General features: G+C 37.2%; 2 protein-coding genes across 2 annotated transcripts in view; both read left to right on the forward strand.

Moving 5' to 3' along the window:
• The window catches only part of LOC134287690 (uncharacterized), a 303,954-nt gene that overhangs the window by 111,505 nt on the left and 165,423 nt on the right, over nt 1-27,026 (forward strand). The window lies entirely within an intron of this gene.
• The window catches only part of LOC109420622 (thioester-containing protein 1 allele S3), a gene marked incomplete at its 5' end in the record, with an annotated part of 38,809 nt that continues 20,076 nt past the window's right edge, over nt 8,294-27,026 (forward strand). The window contains 7 exon segments of the mRNA XM_062850183.1: nt 8,294-8,468; nt 8,536-8,892; nt 8,953-9,280; nt 9,658-9,938; nt 18,586-18,692; nt 26,432-26,693; nt 26,754-26,966. Of these exon segments, the coding sequence (XP_062706167.1) occupies nt 8,294-8,468; nt 8,536-8,892; nt 8,953-9,280; nt 9,658-9,938; nt 18,586-18,692; nt 26,432-26,693; nt 26,754-26,966 (1,723 nt within the window).

Consider the following 27,026-nt stretch of genomic DNA (forward strand, 5'->3'; position numbering starts at 1 on the left):
ATAGTGGGCTCTGGAGTGTTTCTTCTGTAATAGTATCTTTTTCCATATCGAATCATATGCAAACTTTGAATCGCATACACTACTAGCTGTCGCGGCAAGCTTTGTCTTGCCGTCTTGTGGTGGTTTGACAACTGTTGAGCTCAAAACGTCACCGCACTCTAGATTGGTTTTATTTCGATCGTGTTGATTTTCTTCCCAGCTCATGAAAAATCAGTACTTTATAAATTTTCTTACTTTTCTAGTTGACTTACGTAACTTTCTGTACATATAAACACAGCCACCAAGAATACGAATCGAACTGTGCAAGAGTCATGCTGATCGATTCATCCGTTCGTGACTTTTGTTGCCTCAAAGGTAAGTCAAACTCATTTTTATATATATAGATATTATAATGAGGGGAAAGTGGGGTAAGATGCCATTTTTCAAACTCCCATCGTTATCAAAGTTAAATACCAACCATGCGCCTCCATGTGCGCTTTAATCTCCTTGGAAACACATGGCTGGTAATAAAATCACCCGAAAACTTTAATTGCAAGCACTAAAAACCGGAAGTTCCCATTTTTCATTGGGAAATCAAACGATTTTCCACGGGTTTGGCGGCCTAGCTTTTAGAAGAGTGTTTAATGCAAACATATCTTGAAAACATTAACCTATAACAATGTTGAAGTCCCATTCAGGAATGATTTTATGAAATGGGCCATTTTACCCCATCTTGGCATTTTGGGCTCTGTTCCCCTACACTGATCACATCGAAATTTTGCACAGTTCTCATGGGACCAAACCTAGCCCAAAAAGTGAACTGAAGCGAGGATTTGATTTTTGAACCACGCTGGTGCTGCACGCATGACGGCGTTTATTGGCTACCGTTCAATGGGATTTGATGCACATTTGAAAGATTCCGTTTTCCTTCTCTTGACCCACATAGGATGAGGTGGGGTAAGATGCCACTCTTAAAACTTTCATCATTTTCAATGATAAATAGTCACATTTGTTAGGCATACTAATACTAACAGCAGCTACATCATATTTGCTTGTTACTTCAGCAGCAATTTTCAAGAGTTCTTTTTGCGATTTTAAAAATTGGCTCGTAAAACGGAAGTAGTGTAAAAAGGCCATCTGGCATGGAGTAAGATGCCACTTAATGACGACATTAAAAAAATACCCCTTTTAACGATGGTCGTAGGCATCAACAACCATGCAGCTCCATGTGTTTCTCAATCTCCTTGGAAACAGATGGCGGATAATAAAATCTATACATTTTGCTAGTTATTTACTCACGTGGCACGTGTAAACAAAGTAAACGAAAACGTTGACGTGCTAAAACAGAATAATTTCATTTACAAAATTCTTGACTGCATTTTATTTAACTGAGAGTTTCACTAAGAAGAGATTCCATAAGTACAATCATAAACAACAGATGTCTCACTCTACTCACTTCTAATCGTTCCTCTTTATAACGGTTAGTTCAAGCAATGTAGTTCGCTGGCATCGGTTTTCTGCTCCTGTTTGACATTTGCTCACTAACGCCATCTACTCAGCGTGCAACACAGCGTGATTAGCATTGGGCGATCATGTTTTCGTGACGATGAATTTATTCTCAATTTGTTCGAAGTTATACGTCTGTTTATATGTGGTACAATTATGCAGTATACTATGAAATTAAATTGTTTTTTTTGCCAACTTTTAGCAGATCTTGGTTGCACAGTTCACATTTTACATTTTGTTTTAACAGATACCCACAAGAGGCTTTCACCACAGTTTTGTGATTCTAGTGTGCAGCTGGGATTTAAAAGAAACTAAAATTTATCTATTTATTTATTTATTTGTTTGATAATTCAACGGACTGATTTTAGTCTGTCTATTTTCGTTGGAGATGCATATGACCACTCTTAAAAAATTAGGAATTTACATGTGACGTAAACCATCAACGTACGTAAATATTTCATAACTGAATAGCAAGTTTGACTCAATTTTACATCCATCATGTAAGTTTGAGTTGGTTGTACAAGATGTCAACAAACATGTATGGCCAGGTACGTAGAAACAGTTTCACTTTTATCGTCTCTCTTACAACTCGGTGATATGGTTGAGAGGCAAGGTGTCCGACTCTCAATCAGAGGACCGGTGTTCGAATCCAGTTCCCCAAGAAGTTGCTTTTGCTTGTGGGAAACAATTCTTTTGGAAATCCTTCAAGAGTTTTTGGAGAAATGCCTAGATTGAATTCTAGGATTCCAGACTTAACGCCTACCCAACTATTCTATGTGTAGACTGTTTCAGAAATTATAAATGCACTTTGTTTATTAAATAAAATGAATTTTTTTGATGATTTCAACCAACTGTTTTCAGAATACAGTATATTGTGACCCTTGTTTTTGTATTTCCTTTCAATTGTCATGATATTTTAAAGAACAGTCGAGTTCTCTAACAATTAACTTCTTTATTCAAATTTGCATTTGCACAAAGGTGTTTTTTTAATGATTTCAACATTATTTATCATTAGATACCAAATTTTATCTAACTTTTTATCACATCCGCTTACTCAACAAGTTGTCTAAGAAATCCCTTCATCTAAACCTGGAAAGAATAGATAAAGGCATTCACACAACATTTTTTCTGACATCAAGTTTTTTATTTTTTATATTCTACGAAACATAAGAACCTCCGCACAGTTTCTTAGTTTTTCAGAACTCATTTAAATTAAAATAATTTATTTTTCAGCTCATTCGATCCTTCAGATGGCAAAGCCTGTCATACCATAAAAACGAATGAAGCAGTAATTAGGATATTCGTTTGCTTAATCCTCGAGCGATCGCGCTTTTGTATTTTGTACAATACTTTGGAGCTGATGGGGGTGGCTAACTGCGCAACCGCCGGAAGGTTAACGTTCGTTACTGCATGTGTTGTTGAGAAATTTGAAAAAATAATTTTGGATTGAGAGAGCCCATAATGATGCCTCTTGATCAAACATTCCAGTGAAAATTACTTTAATTAACCGATAAATATCTTTTCTGATCGAAACAGTAACTTTCATTGTGCTTGGAAATTTAATATTTTATTTGTGAGACTTTTTCCTTCTCTACTGTGATACATTTTTTGACCACTTTGTGCAACTTCAAATTTCAATCATATAGTTTACAGAGCCATATTTTTTTTTGACTTTTACTAAAAACATCAACAAAGTTGGTATTATTTGCATCGTTAGAATGTTTACTCTAATAGCTGTTTAGATATTGTGCTCAAATTGCAATGGCAGTCAATGGTTAGTGTATTTATAATTTATGAAACTATATGCTAACTCTATTAGTAGTGTAGACAAAAAAAAACTTTTGCCGTGATCAGAGACCCTATTAGTAGGGCCTAAAAGCGCATGGAAAATGTAGAAAAATGCAATTTTCAAATCTGTTGGAGCACCCCTAGAAACTTTTTGAGATGAGTTTGAATTTTATTCATTTTTGAAGGTTTGACACGAGCTTTAGAAATCATCATAAACACTTTTGAAATACAATATCTTTGATATGCATTTTTGTGCACCACTGAAATTTTCACAGATCTGAGAAGTAACTTTGATAAATAACTAGTCAAAATTTCAGCCCATTACGACATTTTTTTTTTCATTGATACATATCCGGGAAGAATCAAATATGACTTATATCATACAAATCCTTGAAGTTTTCTCTTAATTCAGCCAAAAAAAGCAAGCTCCTATTCTTATCTAATCATAACAAAATAACTATTTTACTTTGATTTGACTTCGAAATGCTACACTTATGATCTAAATAATTGAATTCAAATTTTCGAGAAGAAAATCCGGTCGATTTTTCAAACTACTAACGTGGTAAGCCTGTGTAAAAATAATAATAAATTCTAATATTTTTATATTTTGCAATCAGTACAAAAAAAAAACGTTTCCAGTGTTTTTGTGGGTTGTCTATATTCACTTAATGTTTCGAAGGACCTCCTAGCCATACCAAGATGGTAAAATTGATAACTTTATTGAATAAAACAAACCTATTTCTATACAATGAATTAAAGCTGGCATTGCGCAGAAAACATGGTTTGAGTTCACGACTGTTCAAAACAATACAACCCTAAAAAAAATGCAAGCCAAAAATGAGAACATTCTTCATTTACTATTAGTAATCGTACAAGCACTGTTGTTTTCATCACATTTTAGTTAGTGTCACAATACAGAATGTGTAGTGTATGTTTGAAGACACTTTTATGAAATCAATTGAATTTGTCATGTAGGAAAATATTTCCAATCTTAATTTCAAGCTCAATAATGTCCTCCACGATTGTAAAATTGCTTTATAAGTTCCATCAGCATAGGGTCTGGAATAAGGTGGCCCACACTTATATGAAAAACAAAAATTTCCTAAAATGTCAAGTCTTACCTCCTCAATCAGTTGTTTTGGACTCCCAGAAGCTACGTTCAAAATTTGAGCAAAATCGGTTGAGCCTAAGGGGGCGCTCAAAACGCTTGAAGTTTGTATGGGAAAACTTGGCCAAATGTATGCAGAAATTTTAAGTTTTCGAATTTTGCCGCTAGGTGGCGCTGCAAGCGTTCAATAATCAAACCCTTTGGTATTATTGTAGGTGACTATATGCCAATCAACTTTGTCGAAGACCGCAAAGTGATCGGACGGCTGTGAAAAAAGTTATACCCTAGGAAAAGTGAGGATAAACTTTATTTTTATTTTTCCAATACATGTAAAGGAATAATATCAATAATAAAATCTCAAAACTTTGCCTCACTTTGCCTAGGGTATAACTTTTTTCACAGCCGTCGGATCACTTTGCGGTCTTCGACAAAGTTGATTGGCATATAGTCACCTACAATAATACCAAAGGGTTTGATTATTGAACGCTTACAGCGCCACCTAGCGGCAAAATTCAAAAACTTAAAATTTCTGCATACATTTGGCCAAGTTTTCCCATACAAACTTCAAGCGTTTTGAGCGCCCCCTTAGGCTCAACCGATTTTGCTCAAATTTTGAACGTAGCTTCTGGGAGTCCAAAACAACTGATTTAGGAGGTAAGACTTGGTATTTTTCGAAATTTTTGTTTTTCATATAAGTGTGGGCCACCCTAGTCTGGAACCATTTGGGCGGGATCACCTATGTTGGGCACTTGTGTCAATGACTCAGTCAATTTAGAACCGATTGACTTGATTTTTGAGACACGATCAGATACGCATAGTATCTAGCTATGTGCAACAATTCGAGTCAATCGGTTTGGAATTGACTGAGCTATAGCAGCAAGTGCCCAAAAATAGGTGCTCCTTTCTAAATGGTCCTAGACCCTATTTGTTAATATAGTGTTAAATACTATCTATCCAGAAGCACTAAGGCGAGTCAATGTAATTTATTTAGTCCAAATAGTCCAAACTTGTTTCAATGCAGAGATTATTGGAATTTGAGTATATTTTCCGCATCGTATTTAAATTTTTAAGAACATGGAACTGCTTGATATTCACCAGGTCAAGCAATCTGGAACGGTTACTTAGGTACACACCAAATCATTGAAAAGCATTCTTATTCATATGCGATATATGGATATTTAAATTTGGGCACGACTCGAAATTCGATCAAAACAAAATACTTCATTGAATTAAGTGGACGAAGTGTATTTTGCCTTAATTGTGATCCTAATCCATCGTATTCAAAATCGCAGTTTATTGGTATTTAAATATGATTATGAAAGTAACATTTCATGTCAAATGTTACAATAAACTTTGTTCATTCTCATAAGCGACATTTTTTTTTTGAAAACTGCAATTAGAACATTAAATTTATTTGTAAAAGTTTTTCCATAAAACATGCTGACCTCAATGAATTAATCTAACTTTCTTCCTGTGGATCCTTTGTAATCATATCCTAAAATTTCTCGTATAGCTTTCCAGAATCATACTTAGTTAAACCAGATGTTTGAAATACAATTTTCATCTTCTTCAGTCAGAGACTGAAAAATACATTAACGCTAGAAAACGGACGTCACATCTAGTGACCTAGTGGAGAACTTGTAAATAAACGTTTTCTCCTACTGGAGCGAAAATCCATCCAATATTTCGAGGCATTCGAAGTATCCGAAAAACTGACACTGCACGGCATTAACGCATAGAAGTTTTTTAAATGGATATGAGCGTGCTTTATGGGATTAGATTAAAAAAAATCTAAAAGATTTTCACTATATAAGTCAGAGTTAAGCCTTCGCGGATATGTATCAATGAAACGGAATGTCGTAATAGGTAGAAATTTTGACTAGTTATTTATCAAAGTTGCTTCTCATATCTGTGAAAGTTTCAGCGATGCACAAAACTGCATTTCAAAGATATTGTATTTCAAATGTGTTTATGATGATTTCTAAAGCTCTTGAGAGCTTCTAAAGATCATTGGGAAATGATTATTCTTAGAAAATCAGCTCTGTGATTCCTCAATTCAATCAATTATCTTTAGGTTGTTTCGAATATTTTCAATTGATTAACGAAAAACATCGCAAGGTACTGTGGCGTGGCACGTTAGTCTTTTTTTGTCATCATGGGTGATTAAAGATAATTCGTTTATTGCCTCAAGATTAATGATAAGTAAGAGATAACGAGTAGTCGAAGAAAAAAAATTGATGAAAATTTTAGTATAGGCAAAAGGTAATCAAAATCAGCTATTAAGCTAAAAAAGTAAAAAAAAATAGTAAAAAAGATCAAAAAAAGTGTTGGCAAAAATGGAAAAAATATGTTGACGAAATCAGATAGTAAAAAGAAAACGGATAGTGGAAAAAACGGATCCTACCTGTATAGTTAATTTGAAATGAATTAAATAATGTACATGTCTATTTCATACATTAAACCGTTTTCGAGTAACAGAGAATTAAAATATGAGCATGAGCATGTGCATTAGTATGGGACAAACATCAAATTCTCGCTCCAGTTGACTTTTTCGGTTCCATTTAGGTCTCATATGAACTGCGCAAAATTTCAGCGCAATCGGTGAAACTATAATTTAGCGCAAGCGGTTCAAAGTTTTCATAGGATTTACTATGGGAAAAGTTACACTTTCAAACAAAAAATCCCAGAGGTCGCCCCTTGTCTCCTTAATTCAAATCGATCAACGCTTCTTGTAGAAAAATCATTCACGAAACTTTCCTTCGAAGACCGCCAAACAATTGGATGCTTGTGGAAAAAGTTATTGATTTATTACCAATTAGTGATCCAACGGACGGCTTCTTGTTTTGTTTTATCAGCAGCACTGCTGCTGCCGTTGCTGCATGGGGTAGCGGGTGGCATCACCACCCCCAGAAACAGCAGCAGCCAAGGCAGCAGCTACAGTGCTGCTGATAAAACAAAACAAAAAGCCGTTCGTCGGATCACTAATCGGCAATAAATCAATAACTTTTTTCACAAGCATCCAATTGTTTTGCGGTCTTCGAAGGAAAGTTTCGTGAATGATTTTTCTACAAGAAGCGTTGATCGATTTGAATTAAGGAAACAAGGGGCGACCTCTGGGATTTTTTGTTTGAAAGTGTAACTTTTCCCATAGTAAATCCTATGAAAACTTTGAACCGCTTGCGCTAAATTATAGTTTCATCGATTGCGCTGAAATTTTGTACAGTTCATATGGGACCTAAATGGGATCTAAAAAGTCGACTGGAGCGAGGATATATTTTTTTCCATACAAGCGTGTCCCATACTAATGTGCATGGTGACCGCGTGTACGCGTACACTTCGTAGTTGCTACCCCGTGATTGACCAGAGCTAGCGGAATTGTTCAGAGAATAGACATAAGAGTCTTGGGATTAGTACAAACTTCTCAATGTACACGTTCCGAGAACTTTAACTTTAATGGGTCAATGACGGCGCCGACCACGTCCTTACGGTCAACCGGGGAAGGTTCAGAACACAAATTTGGAGGATGTGTTATGTAACGAGAGAGATCTTGCGTCACCTCGAAATTAGGAGAACTGGTGAATCATTGTACAATGTTACATGCTTTTATTACCACGAAATCAAGGCATTGAATCAAAACATTGTGCTGAAGTTATTACGATGGACCGTACAAACTAAAAAAAAATTGAAACATAATTGAGGAATAAAATACTACGGCCAACACCTCGAAGTAATGGACTATACAAAGATAAAGGTAAATTTTATTAAAAATGCAGAGAGAATGCAAATAGATGAGTCACTCCAGGTAAATCATGTGAAATACGCTGCCACATTCGTCATGATCCATGAAATGCTAACAAGAGTTTGCTCGCAAGTTTTAGTTTCTAATGATTTTGTATTTCTATCAAATTGCAGATTAATTATTTTTGGCCCAAAAAAGATACGTCCGAAAAGTGAGTTCAAAGTCGCGATCACGAATTCATTCAACAAACGAGTTGAATTACAGGCAACCCTCAAACGGAACGACTCATCGATTATAGTTGAAAATCGTGAAATCGGTCGACGGTCTTCTAAATTAATAACATTCAATGTACGTATTTGGGATTGGAGTAAATTGATGCATCGAAATGATATCTACCTACATATATTAATTTCAGGTGGCTGACATAAAAGGAAGTTATAGTTATGAATTGGAAGTGAAGAGCTTAGACCGAACTTTTAGGTTTATTGACACCGCTGACTTGGAATATGACGCCCAAACTGCAATAACACTCATCGAAACTGACAAACCAGTGTACAATCCGGGCGAAAAACTACTCTTTCGAGTTATCGTAGTCGATATTCACACAAAACCGGTGACAAGCATCGAAACTGTTGAAATTTCAATCACAGATTCGCTTAACAATGTGTTCAGGAAATGGCCCTTCGCTAGATTACACAATGGTGTTTTTGATTCGACCGTACAATTATCATCATCCGCTGGAATCTGGTCGTTAACGGTGCTTGTTGATGGCGTAAGTGGAAACCCCGAGGTTTGTCATAACACTGAAAATTCATCTACATAACACTTCTAGGTTGCAGAACACAAATACTTCGAAGTAAAGGAATTCGTTATGCCTAAGTTTTTTGTTATGGCTACCCCGTTGAAACCAGTTTTGCTGGATGACCCAATTATATCGATCATGCTAGAAACAGCATACACGTTCGATCATCCAGTGGAGGGTCGTTACAAAGCTGAACTGTTTCTTGATGATCCTCCTGGACCCCCGGATCACATTGCACAGGGTCAAATCAACGGAAAAACTACTGTTCATTTTCATTTGAAAAACCAAGTGCATATGGATGGCGGTTCGGATTTCACTCAGGTTACTTTGGTGGTTCAAGTACAGGCAACTTTATCAAGTGAGTATCAGTGTAATAGTTGAATAGTTATACTATGTTATATAGTAATATCGCCTAAGTTTGAAAACTATGGCAAAAAAACGGCAAATAGACAAGAATCTAGTCAGTTTACAACAAAATCGAATTTTCACACTTTCTACCGTCAGTTTGCGTTTTCTTGGATGCCGCTCCAACTGTGCACGTTTGGTAAACTGCTTTAGAAGGAACATTATGTTCGGTCCTATTCTAGTTCAGAGGTTTCAGCGCTATTCAGTGACTGACTAGTAACGTTTCAAAAAGAGAAAGAAAGAGAACCAATGATTTAGACATTTTAGCATTTTAGCACATTATCACACAAACAACACTGACAAATAACCTACTGTTTATTTAACCTGCAGATCATACTGAAAACATAATTGAGTCGCTACCAATATATCGGTATCCATACAATATGAAAATTTCATCGAAAACAGCATTCAGACCAGGTTTGCCATATACAATTTCGTTGAGCATTAAGGATCATCTTGGACGACCTACTGGTGCGAACAAACCAAACCACGCTGTGATTACAACTAATTTTGGCGATTCTGAGACAAGCTACCCCGTCTGGTTGAGCAACTTCGGAGAAGGAAGCATAAAGGTGGATGTCCCTTCCAATGCTGAAGCTCTAAGAATAACGGTTAGTGTCTAATTATTATTAAGTATGTATCTTGAAGCTCATTTATGGGTTTAGTTTGCTTAAAATTCGTACACTTCCATTGTACATTTATTTATTTTTTAATTTCCTTTTATTCGTACATTTTAACTATAGCTATTTTTCCACACACATTTACCCGAGCAGAAGAGAATAACAACAGCATAACAAAATACGTTATTTTGGCAAAATAACTGCATAATGGAATTAGTAATTTTTATGTTATTAACATAACATATTGAGTTATAAACTTGTCTGTCATAAGCGGCAAAATAACAAGTCACATAACAAAAATTTGTTCCTGGAAAATCAATTTAATAACATGTTTTGTTAGTGTCAATAACAACTTAATAACAGTGAATTTTGGAAATATTTCAATAACAAATTTTGATATTAAAGAGTTATTGATAACATCCTGAAAGCAAAATTAGTTATGATATCAAACAATCGCACATGTTGTTGAATAGGATGCTAAAGTAGAGGCGATATGCGTACACTTTACCCGTGGTTAAATGAAAGCATGTACGCATATGGCCTCCACATTAGCATCCTTTTCTACATCATATCCCAAGTAACAATCTTAATTCTATTTGGTTTTATTTGTTTTATGATAGTTTTATCGGAACATTGCATATTCTAGTTGATCTTATCGGAGTTTCAGCTGAGCACAACTATTCTTCGTCAATCACCTCCAAGAATACTTGAGGTTCAGTTCATAAAACCATTAACACAACAAGAACTGTTGAACTTATTTTCAGTTTTATAAGGTTCTTGTAGTTATCTTCAATCGTTCGTTCTTGATCAAGAGCAACTGTTCTCGCATGCGAATAGTTTAATACATGAAAAATACAAGAAAAAACTCAAGCATCAGATTTTGATTCTCATCATTCCATTATTGCTGCCAATCAAGAACACCTACTCGGAAACCCAACCGCGAAGCGGTGCAGTGTCAAGTTCCTCCGGCTGCAGCATCCGAAATGAGGTGGGAATGGTTATCCAGGACGTCGATTCCCGTGCAATTGGGGTTCCAATCATCGATCTTCAAAATCAACAACTACTTACCTGTTGGAAGTGCTGCCCGGAGGAATGAGGCACTGCACCGGATCAAGGCCTGCTATCGAAAAAGGTCTGCCTGGTTGGCAACGGTATCAGGTATCAGGTATCAGAAGGCCGGCTCCAGAGGCACGTTATCCTCCATTTGGGACATTTGTGCCATCGCCAAAATAACAGCCTATTTCATCATCTACCTGAGGGAAAAGGAAGGAAAAAGGATTTGGATGGGGATAGGGACAGGTAGGGAAATAGGAAAAATACCCTGGAAGAGGGTACTAACGCACAAGCATACCACAATGGGTTCAAACAGCGCCCTGAAAAGGGCACTGTAATAACGCATAAAGCGAAAGAGAGCCTATAGCTCTTTACCACAGCGGGTTAAGAACAACAGAATATCCTGAAGATTCAGGTTTCTGAAGTCAGTTTCACTTAATAAGTGTTTACCGCATACTCGGAAACGCAGTTGCGCGAAAACTGGACAGTTACATATCAAATGATACGAAGTTCCATAATCGGATTCACAGCTATCACAGGCAAATGAATCAGCTTGCTGAATATTCGCCATGTGATAGCTCAGTCGGCAGTGGCCAGTCAATGCTTTGACCAGTATGCTGCAATTCTGCTTAGACAGATTAGTTAGATACTTCGCCACCCGTAGAGATGGCTCAGCACTATACAATTTGGTTTGACGACATGACTCCAAACTATTCCAATATTGTCTGTGTTGAGTGACAGCCCAGGTGTGAATCTGAAGCTTAATCCAACACTTCGATATCGGAATAGCTGGCTCAGGGCCAATGAAGTCATGTGATGCTCCAGAGCGAGCTAACTCATCAGCCAATTCATTTCCAGCGATGGAAGAATGACCAGGTACCCATAGAAGGTGAACAGCGTTTGCTGAATTCAGTTCCTCGATTTAAGTTCGACAAGCGATAACTATCTTCGACCTGGAGTTGGCCGAAGCAAGTGCTTTAATAGCAGCCTGGCTATCTGAACAGAAGTATATTACTTTGCCCATTACGTGCTTCGGCACATAAGAGCAAAGATTTCGGCCTGAAAAACGGTGCAGTGTCTACCAAGTGAGTAAGACTGATACAGCCTTAGCTCACGAGAATAAACACCAGCACCTGCTCGACCTTCGAGAAGGGAGCCATCAGTGTAACATACGATGCCGTCTGAAATACTTCTTTCCAGATAACCAGATGTCCACTCTTCCCGGGAAGGGAATTTCGTGGAAAATGTCCTATATGGAAAATAACAAGCAATTGTAAGATCACTTGGAGCAAGGACAATTTTGTCCCAATTCACCAAAAGTGGAAACAACGAGGTGTGTGTTGATGTGCGGTTCACAGGAGTTTCCTCTAGTAGACCGAGTACCCGTAATCGGTAAGTGCAAGAAAGGGCTTCTTGTTTGAGATGAATGTGTAGTGGGGCAACGTCAAAGAGAACTTCTAGCGCTGCCGTAGGAGTTGAAGAGAACGCTCCAGACATCGTCATTCGGCACATCCTTTGGAGATGGCCTAATTTTGATTGGACCGTTCTCACTTCACCCTTTTGCCACCACACAAGACATCCATAAGCCAATATTGGCCGAACCACAGTTGTGTAAATCCATTTGATATACTTGGGTTTTAGACCCCAAGTTGTACCAAAAGTACGCCGGCATTGCCCAAAGGCCATACAAGCTTTCTTGATTCTGAACTCAATGTGAGGTGTCCAGGAAAGCCTGGAATCAAGAATGACTCCAACGTACTTTACCTGTTCAGTCACATCGATTTCAGAATCAAAGAGACGCAAAGGTCGAACGCCATTACGGTTTCGCCTTTCCGTGAAAAGAACAATAGATGTTTTACTCCGATTAACCGAAAGGCCATATTGGCGACACCAACCCTCAACTACCTGAAGGGCGTTTTGCATCAGGTGGAAAAGGGTGCTGATGCACATACCAACTAACAATGTTAGGTAGTCGTCGGCAAAACCATAAGTAGGAAAACCGCTATTATTAAGTTGCCTCAATAGCGTATCTGCTACGAGATTCCACATAAGCGATGATAAGACTCCCCCTTGGGGGCATCCACAAACACTCAATTTCCTAATCCCTGCTAGACGCAATGTCGAGAAGAGATATCGGTTTTTGAGCATTTGGTGAATCCAATTGGAAATCATTGGAGATATACCATGACTCCGTGCGGCTTCCAATATGGCATCGAAAGGCACGTTGTCAAAGGCACCCTCGATATCTAAGAAAACACCCAAACAAGATTGCTTTTGAGCGAATGCTTTCTCGATATCGTAAACAACCTTGTGTAAAAGAGTCACAGTGGACTTACCAGATTGGTAGGCATGTTGGTTCACATGAAGAGGCACGTTGGCCAGATGAACATCACGGATGTGATGATCCACAATGCGTTCTAAGCATTTCAGAAGAAAAGATGTCAAACTGATAGGTCTGAAACTCTTTGCTTCTTCATACGACGCACGACCCACTTTCGGAATAAACTTTACAGTAATATCCCTCCAGGATTTGGGAATATACCCTGTAGCAAAACTGCAAACAAGTAGTTTTTTCAAAACACGTTTGAAATAATCAAATCCCTTCTGAAGCAAAATAGGATAAATCCCATCTGCCCCAGGAGATTTGAAAGGAGCAAAGCTATAAAGAGCCCACTCAATCGATTCTATAGTTACAATACTCCGAGCCGAAGCTAAAGAATCATAACTACAAGAAAAGACATCAGGATCATCCGAAGATGTAATATCCACACATCCAGGGAAGTGTGTGCTGAATAAGCATTCCAAAACTTCCTCATCAGAGGAAGACAGATCGCCATTTGGCAAACGAAGTTCGTTCACCCGGAAATCCTTAGATTTCGCAAGGATTTTGTTTAACCGACTGACTTCACTCAAGCTGGAAACATTTGTACAAAGGTTTTTCCAGCCGGATCGTTCAGCAGACCGGAGAGCTTTCCTGTAGGCCTTGCAGGCCGACCTGAAAGCCTCCGAACCAGCCGAACGTCGTCTGTTCCAACTCTTTCTACATTGTTTCCTGAGTTTCGCCAGATCAGAGTTCCACCAAGGGGTTCCTCTTGTGATCTTCACAGACCGTAGAGGGCATGCTTCTTCAAAAGCTTCCATGATGAAGGTCGTTGTAGTGGCATCATCTAAATCACTTGGAGTGTCAATGGATGGTGAATATCCATGAAATTTGGCTGCAACCAAATCAGTATAAAGATCCCAGTTTGTTGACCGAGGATTCCTGAAACGCAATGTTTGCGAAGTAACATTTAAATGTTCAAAAAAGATATAGCGATGGTCAGATAAAGATTCTTCATCTGACACATGCCAATTTATCAGCTCGTGACTAATTCTGCTAGAGTAAAGCGTTATATCTAACACTTCCTCTCTCGCAGATACCATGAAGGTTGGGCGGTTGCCTATGTTAAGTAATGCAAGATCTGTACTACTTAAGTACTTCATCAAACTGGAGCCTCTCAAGTTAATGTCTGAGCTGCCCCAGATGATATGGTGAGCATTAGCATCACTGCCAACAATTAGCGGAAGGCCTTTTGAAGTACAGTATGCGATGACTTGTTTGAAAGCATCCGTAGGGGATGGTTCATCATGCGGTAAATACACAGAACAATAGACGTATTTCCTGTTGAGGTTTCCAACAGATACATCAATTGTGATAGCACATACATCTCTGGTGGTTAGTTCAGAGATGAGTGTAGCAACTATTGCGTTGTTGACAAGCACACAGGCTCGAGGCATGACACGCGAGTTTGCCATTTCATGTTTACTGAATGTGGCAAACACCGGGTTCACAAGGTTTCCTAGATAGAAATTTCCCTTACGAAAGTAAGGTTCTTGTACCAAGGCCACTTGGGCTGTACCATTTTGCATAAGTCTGCAAAGATTGATCGTTGCTGTTCTTTTATGCTGAAGATTGATCTGAGCTATCCTAACCGTAGCCACTACCCAAACTAGGTAAGATTGAAATCTTCGCAACAACAGCACAACAAAGAACAGCAACAATAAAACCAAATCGGTATCGATTGGAAAACGCCAAAGGCGAGGATACACAGAGTACACTGTGTAAATCGCATAATGCGAAACCATATAGGTGAAAATTTAAACTAATTAACAACATCTTCATGATCCCGCCCTTATTTAGCCTCAAGTGAGACTAAAGAAGGGCAGCTGATTGTCTCGGAGAAACACAAGGTCCACTGCACCATTGCTCCGGTTAGCGCAGTAAGGGCTACATACTGTGGAGGGCGCCCTGGTACTCCACAGGCTCCGTTAGCGGTTAGGTTTTTATTAGACCCCCCTAGCCATTCATTCCTAGGCACGGTAAGCATAAAGCCGCATCACACCATGAATTAGAGGTCACCTGTTGGTGGATTCTTACCACCGGAACAGGCGGTCCGTAGTGTTATTCTTAGCCAATTGAGACAATCGCTATCGACCGGTGCGGTGCAGTGTCAAGTTCCTCCGGCTGCAGCATCCGAAATGAGGTGGGAATGGTTATCCAGGACGTCGATTCCCGTGCAATTGGGGTTCCAATCATCGATCTTCAAAATCAACAACTACTTACCTGTTGGAAGTGCTGCCCGGAGGAATGAGGCACTGCACCGGATCAAGGCCTGCTGTCGAAAAAGGTCTGCCTGGTTGGCAACGGTACCGGGCTGATAATTAAATTCATCGGACGAGATTCACAAAATCCACCGCGGTGCGATAATTTATTGTTTGTTTACAATTTGGCGTACATGATTTATGACGTTTTCGGCGGAGTTTGCATAAACATACATCAAGAACGTCATAAACCTGAGTACTCTTGAGTAATACTTCTTACCCTTGCATAAGATGAAATAAATTTAAGACGTTCTTGATGAAGGCCAACCAGGCTGCATTGAGAACGTTATAAATCCTAGTATTCTTGAGTTATGCTTTTAGCTCTGGCATGAGTTGAAAGAAATTTAAGACGATCTTATGGTGATGTTGATTAAAACCATCGATGATGGACCGACCACCGGCCTAGATTTCAATGGAAGCCATGTTGAGAAAACTCATCAGCAATGTTCACATGACCAGGAATAATATTTTTAAATATTTTATTAGTGCGTTATAATGGAAGTGCGTTGCAATTTTTGGAAGTATCTTGCAACATATATACGATGAATTTTGCTTGGCATTTGGCATTCTTATTACACCACGGAAATATTTCCAATTTGTGTAATAAATTAATCCCGATTACAATAATGTGTCATTTTCATTGAATTTTTAATTTCAATTTAATTCACCAAACTTTTCTGTCGACATAAAAGCTGCATCAGCAACAACACTGACAAATTTATTATCGTTTTATCATGCACTTGAAGAATTCTACAAGGAGAGAGCAATTCGCCTTGAGGACAACTTGGGAAGTACAACAAGTTTTAAGAGAAATATAAAAACAACTCTCCAAGAGCATCTTAGGATGGGCCTCTTTGGTCTTATGGCGGATTTATGGTTGAGTTGATGTCGTTTTGCAGAGCAATTTGGTTTATGCATGGTTTTAAAGAACAGGTGTTGAAGAATACTTCAAAAGCATTATAAAATTAATTTTGTTACTTGGGATATGACTTCGTGTTGGCTGAGAATGCTATACATATTAAAACCACCATGTGAGAATGACGGAACAATCATTGCGAACTTCAGTTTCTCTCTTCCCTCATAGGCGTATTTCAACTATTCATGTAATCTTTTACCACAAATTGGTAGATCCGACTTTATCCTCTGGAACGACAGGGAAAACATGTGAAAATACAAAATCTTTCTGAAAAATTCCATTCAAAACCATCTACAATTTTGGATTCAGCTGTCTGTATTAGCTTCGTTCAAACAAGTTTACTCAATAAGTTTGACATTTTTCATTGAAATTCTCACGTCAAAGGCGGAATCTGGAACGAACCCCACCTTCAATATCGTCTGCTATGTTGTCGTTTTGATGTATGGGTGCTGCGCCACTTGGGCAGTGGCTGATATTTTGGGAACTTTTCAACTACAACTCAGTCAATTTCAAAAATCGCGGTGCCCAGCAGGGACTTGGTTTTGTGCACATTACAGCACCTCCATGTCACGTAATATACCACACCTCTCATCAAATGTAATATCGTAAGCATAACTCGCGAAATACTGTAAATAACGTTGTTAAATGACGTAGTATTTATTTCAAAACTTGTTTTAGTTTTGAATATAATAGGGGAGACTGGGGAGACTTGATCCCTTTTTCTTAATTCACCTGAAACTTTAAGAAAAAACACAAAACTAGATCCGATTTCCATACAAAATGACAGATAAACTTCTATCGCAAGTTAATACACAACAGAATGCCTTTAAATTATTGTTAAAGTTTTCAAAACTGTGTTTTTATGGAGGCATGTCTTATGATGTATTTTTCAAAAATGGGTGACACTTGATCCCCCTTTGAGCACATGGTTTATTTAAAGGGAAAATAATTCCAGAGTCTTCCTATTCATTTTCTTTTCGAGTTTTCTTGTATTTTCGATGAATATGGAGTGTTTGAAATTGTAAGATTTCCTTAAATTTTTAAGGATATGCCGTATTTTCAAAATGGGGAGACTTGATCCCCCTTTTCTTGGTTTGTACTAAAGTTATAAATCTGACACATTTTATCGTTGAATAGACTAGAATTCCAAGTAAATAGGGGCTTCCGAATAGAATTTTATTTTTCACATGTATAATGTGTGTGTAATCCTCGAGGGATCAAGTCTCCCCATGTCACTGTTGTGTATACTAAGCTGAATTAATTAAAATATGTTAACAACAGCCTTATTTGGATAAATAAGTTTGAAAGTATTTTATTTTAACTATGTGCTGTGAAATTTTGACACGATTTGGTTCAATTTTCACAAAGTTATTGAGATTTTTCGGAATCGCCTAAAAGATTTCTGAAGGACTGAAAACAAACCATCAGCCGTTAAAAAATAATGCAATGTACAATCAAAATCACTTGTAGCCAAAACATAGTCGTTTGTCCAGGAGTAGTTTTGGAAAAAATATGCTAGAAGAAAAATGTCTTTGATTCCGAGCAAATATGGGGGGAACAAGTCTCCCCAGGGATCAAGTCTCCTCAGTCTCCCCTACAGTAATAACCAAACTTGTTCCACAATAGTATGTAATATTGAAATGTTATTTAATGGCTGTATACCAATAGCTTGGTCATAACAAAATAAGATTGTCCAACAAAACATGTTATGGAAACGTAATGCCTTGATAATGCAATAATAACAAAACGAGATATAAAAACTGGTTTTGTAATTTCGTAGTTTTTAATTTGATATTCCCCTCTGCTCGGGTAAAATCGATCTGAGCGTGCCTGCACTCTACTTTTGACATCTCTATTATTTTTTTCCTAAATTATTTTCCAATTACTTGTATTTTATTTTTAACAAATCCATTATAAGATGTAAGTTCTCGTTACATTAATAAGTTTTCCTTTATTTTGCGGAAGGAATTGGTCGCATTGAAAATACTTTGTTAACCAGTATCCTTTCTCAACCAATATATTTTATAGGGCGAATATGATGGGCACAGCTATGATTTACTTCACATTCATGACATTGGCGTGGAAACATCGGAAAGTAAAATGTACATATCAGTCGACATTGACCCCAAATACAAGTAAGTATTCATGATTCTACTTTGTACTGCATGCATCGTAATGTTGACAATTCGGTTAAAATTTTTCGATGCAGTCTTTAGTTTTACCATGAACATTTTGAACTACAACAAAGTCACGGTCAAACTTTGATCATCTAGCTATAGATTAACGGCAAGTATTCTGCCGTGTGCAGCTTAGTTGTCCCATGGTCTATGGGAATCCCCATTAACATGGGACAACTATTCAGCGCACGGCACGTATTGGCAGCTGTAGTAAACAACACAAACAGTTTTGCCAAATCGACATATGTAGCTTCCACTCGTCTATGTTTTCAGGAATTCAAGCATATGAGTTTTTTTTTATTATATTACTTTACGTTCTCAGAATTTAATGATATTTTTTTCATAGGTAGGCTTCATATACATATGAACAAAAACTGAATTGAAAAAAAATCAGGGTCGTCTAATTTTCCGGAAAACTCCAGTGGAAAACAAACATTTTCCACAGACACCACCTACTCTGAAAAATCATAACTAAAGAACGAGCCACGTAGACACATTTTTTTTTTGTGAAATCATAAGCAAATCTCAGAAATTAAAAAAAAAAACAGAATAAAAATAGTTTTCCACAAAATTTTCCACTGTTGAGGAAAATCGGTTGGAAAATTCGGAAAAAAAACTATTTAGGGAGTCCTGAAAAATTCTCAAAAAATTATTGATGATGATTAACCTGGGCTTGTTAGGGAATATCTGTAAGTAAAAAGAAAATCGTGTTAAGTACTGTTCCTTTGAATTCCACTAAGAATTTGCATCCTTTGACAGATACGTACACTCCCGATCAAAAGTTTGGGATCACCCCCTCAAAAACATGTCATTTTTTTAGGCCCATATCTCCACCAATTTACATCCGATTTCAAAATCCTAGGTCTCTTTCGTAAGATAATAAGTCAAAGTAACTTTGAACATGGTTTAGGTGAAAGTTTAAAAAAAAAATATTTGTATGTAAAGTTAACCCAAAGTTGCCAAATTTTCTAAAAAATGAATGTAAACTTACGGCAGTGTCGCTGGAAATTGGGTCATCCAAATTTTAAGATGAGAGCGGCAATATAACCTATTTTCTATTACCTTTCAACTGCTTTTTACCGAACTTGGCTAAAACATCTAGGAAAAAAGTTATGCATAAAAATGTTATGTAAAGTAAACACATTTCAACGCATTTAAAAAATTGAGGCAATTTTACGTTAAGTTTTAGTATGTAAACTTCAACAAATATGTGTGGTTCAATGGCTTTACAGTAAGTACCATTCATTACGATTCAAATAAGCCAAGAAGAATTAAAATGAGGGGGTCAGAAGCAGAGGGGTGTAAGTGACCAAAACTCGATTTTGAGATATTGAACGAAAACTTTGACATCTTATAAAAAAATCAACAATATTCGAAAAAATTTGGATTCGCTCCGAACACTCTACTATCAAGTTACTTCACCATATGAGATGGAAACAGACATTATATACGCTGTTTTTTTGCAGATAGGAAAATTTGATTTTTTGGGTTAGTGTCACTTACATCCCTTTACCACCAAACTGTTGACTTACACCCCTTTGGCACCAAACAAGTTCTCAATAGGCCATATACTCTACATGTAGACTCAAGTATTACTATGAATAAAATTGTCCCTAAAATGTTTAAGGGCCTGTTCATAAACTACGTAGATTTTGAGGGGGACGGGGAAGTCTGGTGGAAGTCTACGGTCCTTACAAATTTCGAAAATTATGTATGAACAAAAGTCTACGAGGGGGGAGGGGGGAGGGTCTAAGGTGGCCAAAATCAAGTCTACGTAGTTTATGGACGGCGTCTAATTTCGTTTTAAATGAATAATGCAAGCAACCATGATGATGTGGAAGAATTATTACTTTTCTGAATGTTCTGGATGTTGGGATTATGACCCAGGCTTTCTGAACGAACACTGCGCTATCGTGATGCGTCTAGCGTAACATAAAACCTTAGTGACCATTTTGTCGGATCATTGTTACGTCAGTAATGACCTACAATTTAATCATCATAGTATTTTCAAAAATGTAAGTTTATTTTATTTTTAAATGTAAATAAAAATACATTTAAACCTGATATATTGAAAAGCTAAAAATTATAGTAAACCGGCTGTGCGGCTTTTTGATACACAGCTCCATAGAGAAGTCCCCCGTTATGTGTATTGGGGCCTCTTTTGCCAGTTAATTTGTCAAGTTGTTTAGAATCTTCCCCGGCTCGAAAAAAAAACTGGCATGCAAATGTTCACGCCAATCGTTTTAGATATTTCCGAGTCTATAAGGATAATACAGACAGGGGTCATTCCACGCCAAGTGACCGACCGCTTGCAATCGCATCACGGATTTGAACCAACATTGGCTGAAACATTTGTTTAGATGGAAAAAGAAAAAATCCAAATTTTGGTGCCGATTGGCTCACCCCTCGGCCCGTGACAGCACCCCTCGTTTTGGCCGATATGAAAATTATCCTCTCTTTCTTTTATTTTTATCATTGAAACGATTGCACCTACACATTTTCGACCTTCGGCTTTTTTAAAGGAAATCGTTCAGGGAATCCAGAAAAAATATTATTTTTTTGATACAGTGTTGCCAGATATCATATTTTACAATTTTAAGACTAAAAATCGATTTTTCTCAAAATACGTATATTTTGATTTTAAAAATTTTGATTCCATCGTGTTTATCAGACGTTTTTTGATCGAAAAAGCTTAACTCCCCAAGGTAATTTGCTTCGTTCTTGAGATATAGCGTTTTTAAGAAAAAATATTCATTTTTTTCATATAAAGTATCATATAAAATCAGGTGCAGTTTATAAATTTCATAAAAAAAACATTGTTCGATGCCATATAAACACGTTTTGTGCTGATTTGAACAATATCGAGTATTAAAAGGATTAAAAAATGGTGACAGTGTTGCCAGTTTACCTTTTTTATTATACCATGAAACCTAACCTTCAAGTGTTTGATAATGTACAGGTTATTCTGAAAAATCGCACCATGTGTGTTGCAAGATGTGTGAGCAAGATAAAAACAATACACATCTTCTCTAACGACCTTGTTGTAGACCTTTTCTTCACAGACAAACAGACGTAACACCTAGAATAATTTTCGTGAAAATCCACCGCCTAGTTCACACTAGGTGAAACGTCTAACGCTTAGAAAAATGATGTGCGCACCTCTGGTTGTGAAAGCTACAACAATAAAGGTTTAAAAAATCGTTAAAACCGTGGTCGATGGAAATTTCTCCAAAGTTACGTCTGTTTGTCTGTGTTTTCTTGTTTATGGTCCTATCTGACAAAATGACCCGATAATTGACAGTTATTGTTAGTTTGATAGTTAGCAATAAAAAAAATGTTTATTGGAAAAGATGGGGATAAATTGTTAAAGTATAAAATGTATCTATTGTGAAATTCATTTCAATTGTCATTTTATTCATTTGAACGATGTTGTAGATGGAAGTGTTGCTACACATGTCATTTTTATTGTAAACATCTAATTTACACGAAAGCTTTCGTATATAGATATCACCAAATAAAAACAAATGATTTCTGCTTTTATACATAACGAGCACAGTTGGCAACACTGCATGAGTATGAGCATAGATGGCAACACAATTCATGATTGCTACTCCATGGTTAATCGCAGCGAACGATTGCCGCTTTAGTTTGTGTGTTTGCTGGTCAGCGACGACAGCAGCCACTTAGGTCACTCACCAGCATTCTTCAGCATTCGCCATTCATTCATTCGCTTGCGATCAAAACTGCGACCAATGGCAACGAATATCCATGTCAAGCAATTTGCGCATGGCTTTCCACTGGTGATGGGGTTGGGTGCTTGATCACGACAATCCGTTTGCTGTATCTTTCTCGATTCAATTCATCAATGAGGAGTGAATATGAATGGAGTGAGGCGAATATACTATACATTGTCGATCTGGGAGTCACCTATAATTGATCGAACAATCGATTTGATTTATCGGAATTAACTTTCGCGTACAACCGATCTCTTTTCCATGCAAAAAAAAAAGCCTGAGAAAAGTAGGCTCTAGGGAGCAAACGCCACTAATACATTTTTCTCAGAAATTTTTGTTCATTCTTCGCCACGAGAAAACAAAAACTCATACCATATGCAATCACATCGGTAGACTACTCAATACTCTGTTCTTCACGTCTCTGCCCGGGACAATAAAGGACATGATCTATTATTCTGCAATCCAGTAAGAGTAAACGCAATACTAAGCTTCCCCGCACCTATTGTTTGCGTTTCCGCTAAATACTAGCATACTTGGCAACACTGCCGTAAAAATCAATCAAAAGATATTTTTACAGGGATTTTTATAGGTTGGACCATCAAATATAAAATAAATACTGAAATCTGAGCTACCACTTGCGCGTAGTATCAATTTCAAAGGATGTCATACTTCATATTTTATCATATTCCATATTTTCAGGTTCAGCTTCTGAAATTAGCTGTGGGTCATTGAATGTAGTTATATCGAAATGACATTTTCAGCACTGTTGCTTATGAATACACTGATCAAATGTTTTCCTGAATATATTTTACGTCGATGTTGCCGAATGTACTAAACCTAAATAAAAAAAATACTTTTGGCTTGTTAATTAGATTTCATACTTAAGTTCTAGTAAAATTAAGATGTCTACAATAAATATTACATATTTGGCAGCACTTCCGTTCAGATAATGTTAAAATATATGAAATTTGTTTAGAATTGATTATCTCAATAGATACATTTTTTTAGTTCAACAGGTTATACTAGTCCATTACGATAGACTCATAATTGATGAACTGGCAACACTGTAACATTTTTTTAATCCTTTTTATACTTGATATTGTTCAAATCAACAAAAAACGCCTTTATATGGCATCGAACAGTATTTTTTTTGCGAAATTTATAAACTGCACCTGATTTTATATGATACTTTATATGAAAAAAAATGAATATTTTTTCTTAAAAACGCTATATCTCAGGAACGAAGCAAATTACCTTGGGGAGTCAAGCTTTTTCGATCAAAAAACGTCTGATAAACACGATGGAATCAAAATTTTTAAAATCAAAATATACGTATTTTGAGAAAAATCGATTTTTAGTTTTAAAATTGAAAAATATGATATCTGGCAACACTGTATCAAAAGAATAATATTTTTTTCTGGATTCCCTGAACGATTTCCTTTAAAAAAACCGAAGGTAAAAAATGTGTAGGTGCAATCGTTTCAATGATAAAAATAAAAGAAAGAGAGGATAATTTTCATATCGGCCAAAACGAGTGGTGCTGCCACGGGCCGAGGGGTGATCCGATCGGCACCAAAATTTGGATTTTTTCTTTTTCCATCTAAGCAAATGTTTCAGCCAATTTGGTTCAAATCCGTGATGGTCGGTTGCAAGTTTTCACATTTTCTCAGTCACTTCATATGGAATGACCCACAGACAGAAACTCATTATTAACCCGGGAGCGGTCGTGTCGTGTACTGAGTACACGCGCCATGAAAAATACACGCTTGTGGTATACAACGTGAGCATGACTTCGCTGCAGGTAGTCGAAGACGCGACTGCTCGAGGGTTAAATGTATAAATTGATAGGCGTGCGCTACTAATACATGTTTTATCCTTCCAAATTCTGGAAATCGCCAACAATACGATTTAAAATCTAATGATTTATCATACGGATTCTAAAACAGAGCCTCAACGACACCATACACGACGTAATGATGCACTTTTAGTGTAATACTGCGTATGTAAACTCGTCCCTGACAGTAGTTTCCAACGAGTATATACTGAAATTCGGAGTTTAGACGTCTCACGATTTCAAACGGTAATTTGTTAACTGCCCTTCGTTTCATCCGTGTTTGGCAGCCTTCTTTCAGGAGAAATAGAGCTAATTTTCCATAGAAGAAGACTGCCAAACACAGCCGAAACGTCGGCTAGTTAGCAAAGCACCGCTTGAATTCGTGAGACTGTACAAAATGTTGGTAATTAAATTGATAACCTAATTCTGATCTTCACGATCGTCATAAAATCCTAAATTTGGGAATGAACAATTGTGAATAAAATGCAGTGTTGTAATTTTAATTGGTACATTATTGTCCTTCCGGTTGGAATCACACACCAAAAATCGATTGAGGGTTTCAGCAAAATTTTGCTGAATTTTGCCGAGCTGAAGGTTTCAGCAAAAATTTTGCTGAAATTCAGCAAAATTTTGCTGATTTATGCAGTAAACTCTATTGATCACCAGTAACGTTTTGCTGAAATTCAGCAAACTTTGCTGAAAGTTCAGCAAAAAAATTTGCTGGACCCTTCAGCTCGGCAAAATTCAGCAAAATATTGCTGAAAGCGTTTGGTGTGCAGGACAGACATTCAATCAAAAATTGCCATTTCCTTGGACCACAAGTGTCGCATCTGTTTCGCATCTAGTGCGCTGTGTTGCTGACAACAACGGGAAGGGTGCGCACTACTTTTAACATGATTCAAAAACGTCGCGAGTTGGGTCGCGTCGCGACTTGATTGTGCGAAGTCCGGTTTGGTGGCGGCCCGACAATATCGTCATTCGTACTCACGATGTGCAACGAAAAGAAGGTGATATTGTCACTTTTTTGTGTGAAAAGTTCAGCAAAAATAGCAGTCAATTAATTTACTTCGATGTTTGCGGCTAAGCCAGTCGAGTGAAAGTTTTACCTTATTCCAAAAGCTAGACTTTGCAAATACTGGCGTGAGTGAGAAATGGATAATGAGAAGGGCAAATGACGAAAAGGTAACTTTCCCTCTCAGTAAGACTCGAAATAGTGCAATACCATCACTGCCATTATTAACTTGAGAATTTAAATTGATTGAATTTTTGGTCACTTACACCCCTCTGCCTCTAACCCCCTCAAATTGAATGAAAGTTGACAGAGATATCAACAAATCACTTTTCTATGTTTTACGGTAGTGACCCCGATACGTTATTTTGAGTGGTGACCCCAAACTTTTGGTCGATGACATCAAGGGTTAAGTTACTTAATAACTTTTTTTTTTATAGATTTTTTAGCCAAGTTCGGTAAAAAGGAGGAGTTAAAATTCAATTGAAAATAGGTTATATTGCTGCTCTCATCTTAAAATTTAGTCGACCAAATTTCCAGCGACACTGCCGTAAGTTTATATTCATTTTTTAGAAAATGTGGCAACTTTGGATTAAGTTAACATGCAAATATTTTTGAAAAACATTCACCAAATTCATGTTTAAAGTTACTTTGGCTTATTATCCTTCGAATTGGACCTAGGACTTTGAAATTGGACGCAAATTGGCGAAAATATGGGCCTAAAAAAATGACATGTTTTTGAGGGGGTGACCCCAAACTTTTGATCGGGAGTGTATTTCGACCTCAACTGTAAGGTCGTCTTCAGTGTCTTGTACTTGACTCGACTGAAGTCGAAGTGAAACCGTTTCCAGTTTGTTTTCCACTGGAGTTTCACGGGAAATTAGGCGACCCTGATTTTTTTTACTTTAGTTTTTGTTCATATAATGTGAGAACCTTCGTTACCAATTTGTCCCCATCTGACAATACACAAATAATTCTACTAATTACTAATTACTTCACTTATCGGGCCCTGTAGTTTGCGCGTTAATAGGATGGTGAGGCAAGAAAAAAATGCTTACCGTAGTGTACCTCTCCAATGTTATTGTATTTTTATTTTATGTTTCATTTTTGCGACAATTAGAAGTATCAAGGTGAACAGTGCCGTACGGTTTAATGTTACCAGTACCGAAAAGATGTCCTACTTCGCGTACATCGTGGTGACTCGTGGAATCATCATCAAATGCTCATATGTAGAAGTACTGAACCACAGGACCTATTATTATCTGAAGGTCGACATGACACCAGCAATGTCTCCAGAATCCAGACTGATAGTGTATTTCATCAAAAATGGCTATGTAGTGTATGATGACGTCGAACTGAAGTTTGACAAGTTCAATAATAATGTAAGTTAGCTTGATGATAACAAATGATTGAATCCGTATTAAAGCTGATTCATGTTGCAGTTTGCAGTAACATTGGATGAGGACACATTTGTTCCCGGGCAAACCATTTCCGTAACGGTGAAAACAGCCAATGACTCGTATGTTGCATTAAGCGGTATAGACCAGAGTGTATTGCTGATAGGGAGAAAAGGACATCATTTCGACAGGAATTATGTACTAAATGAACTGGTAAAGTACGGAAAAACGGATAATAGTACGTTGGACTTGATACATGTAAGTTGAATTTTATATATCGCTATAGTATTTACTTCGAGTACATTGAATATTTATCTT

This window comes from Aedes albopictus, chromosome 2 (genome assembly GCF_035046485.1).
Source record: "Aedes albopictus strain Foshan chromosome 2, AalbF5, whole genome shotgun sequence".
NCBI lineage: Eukaryota > Metazoa > Arthropoda > Insecta > Diptera > Culicidae > Aedes > Aedes albopictus.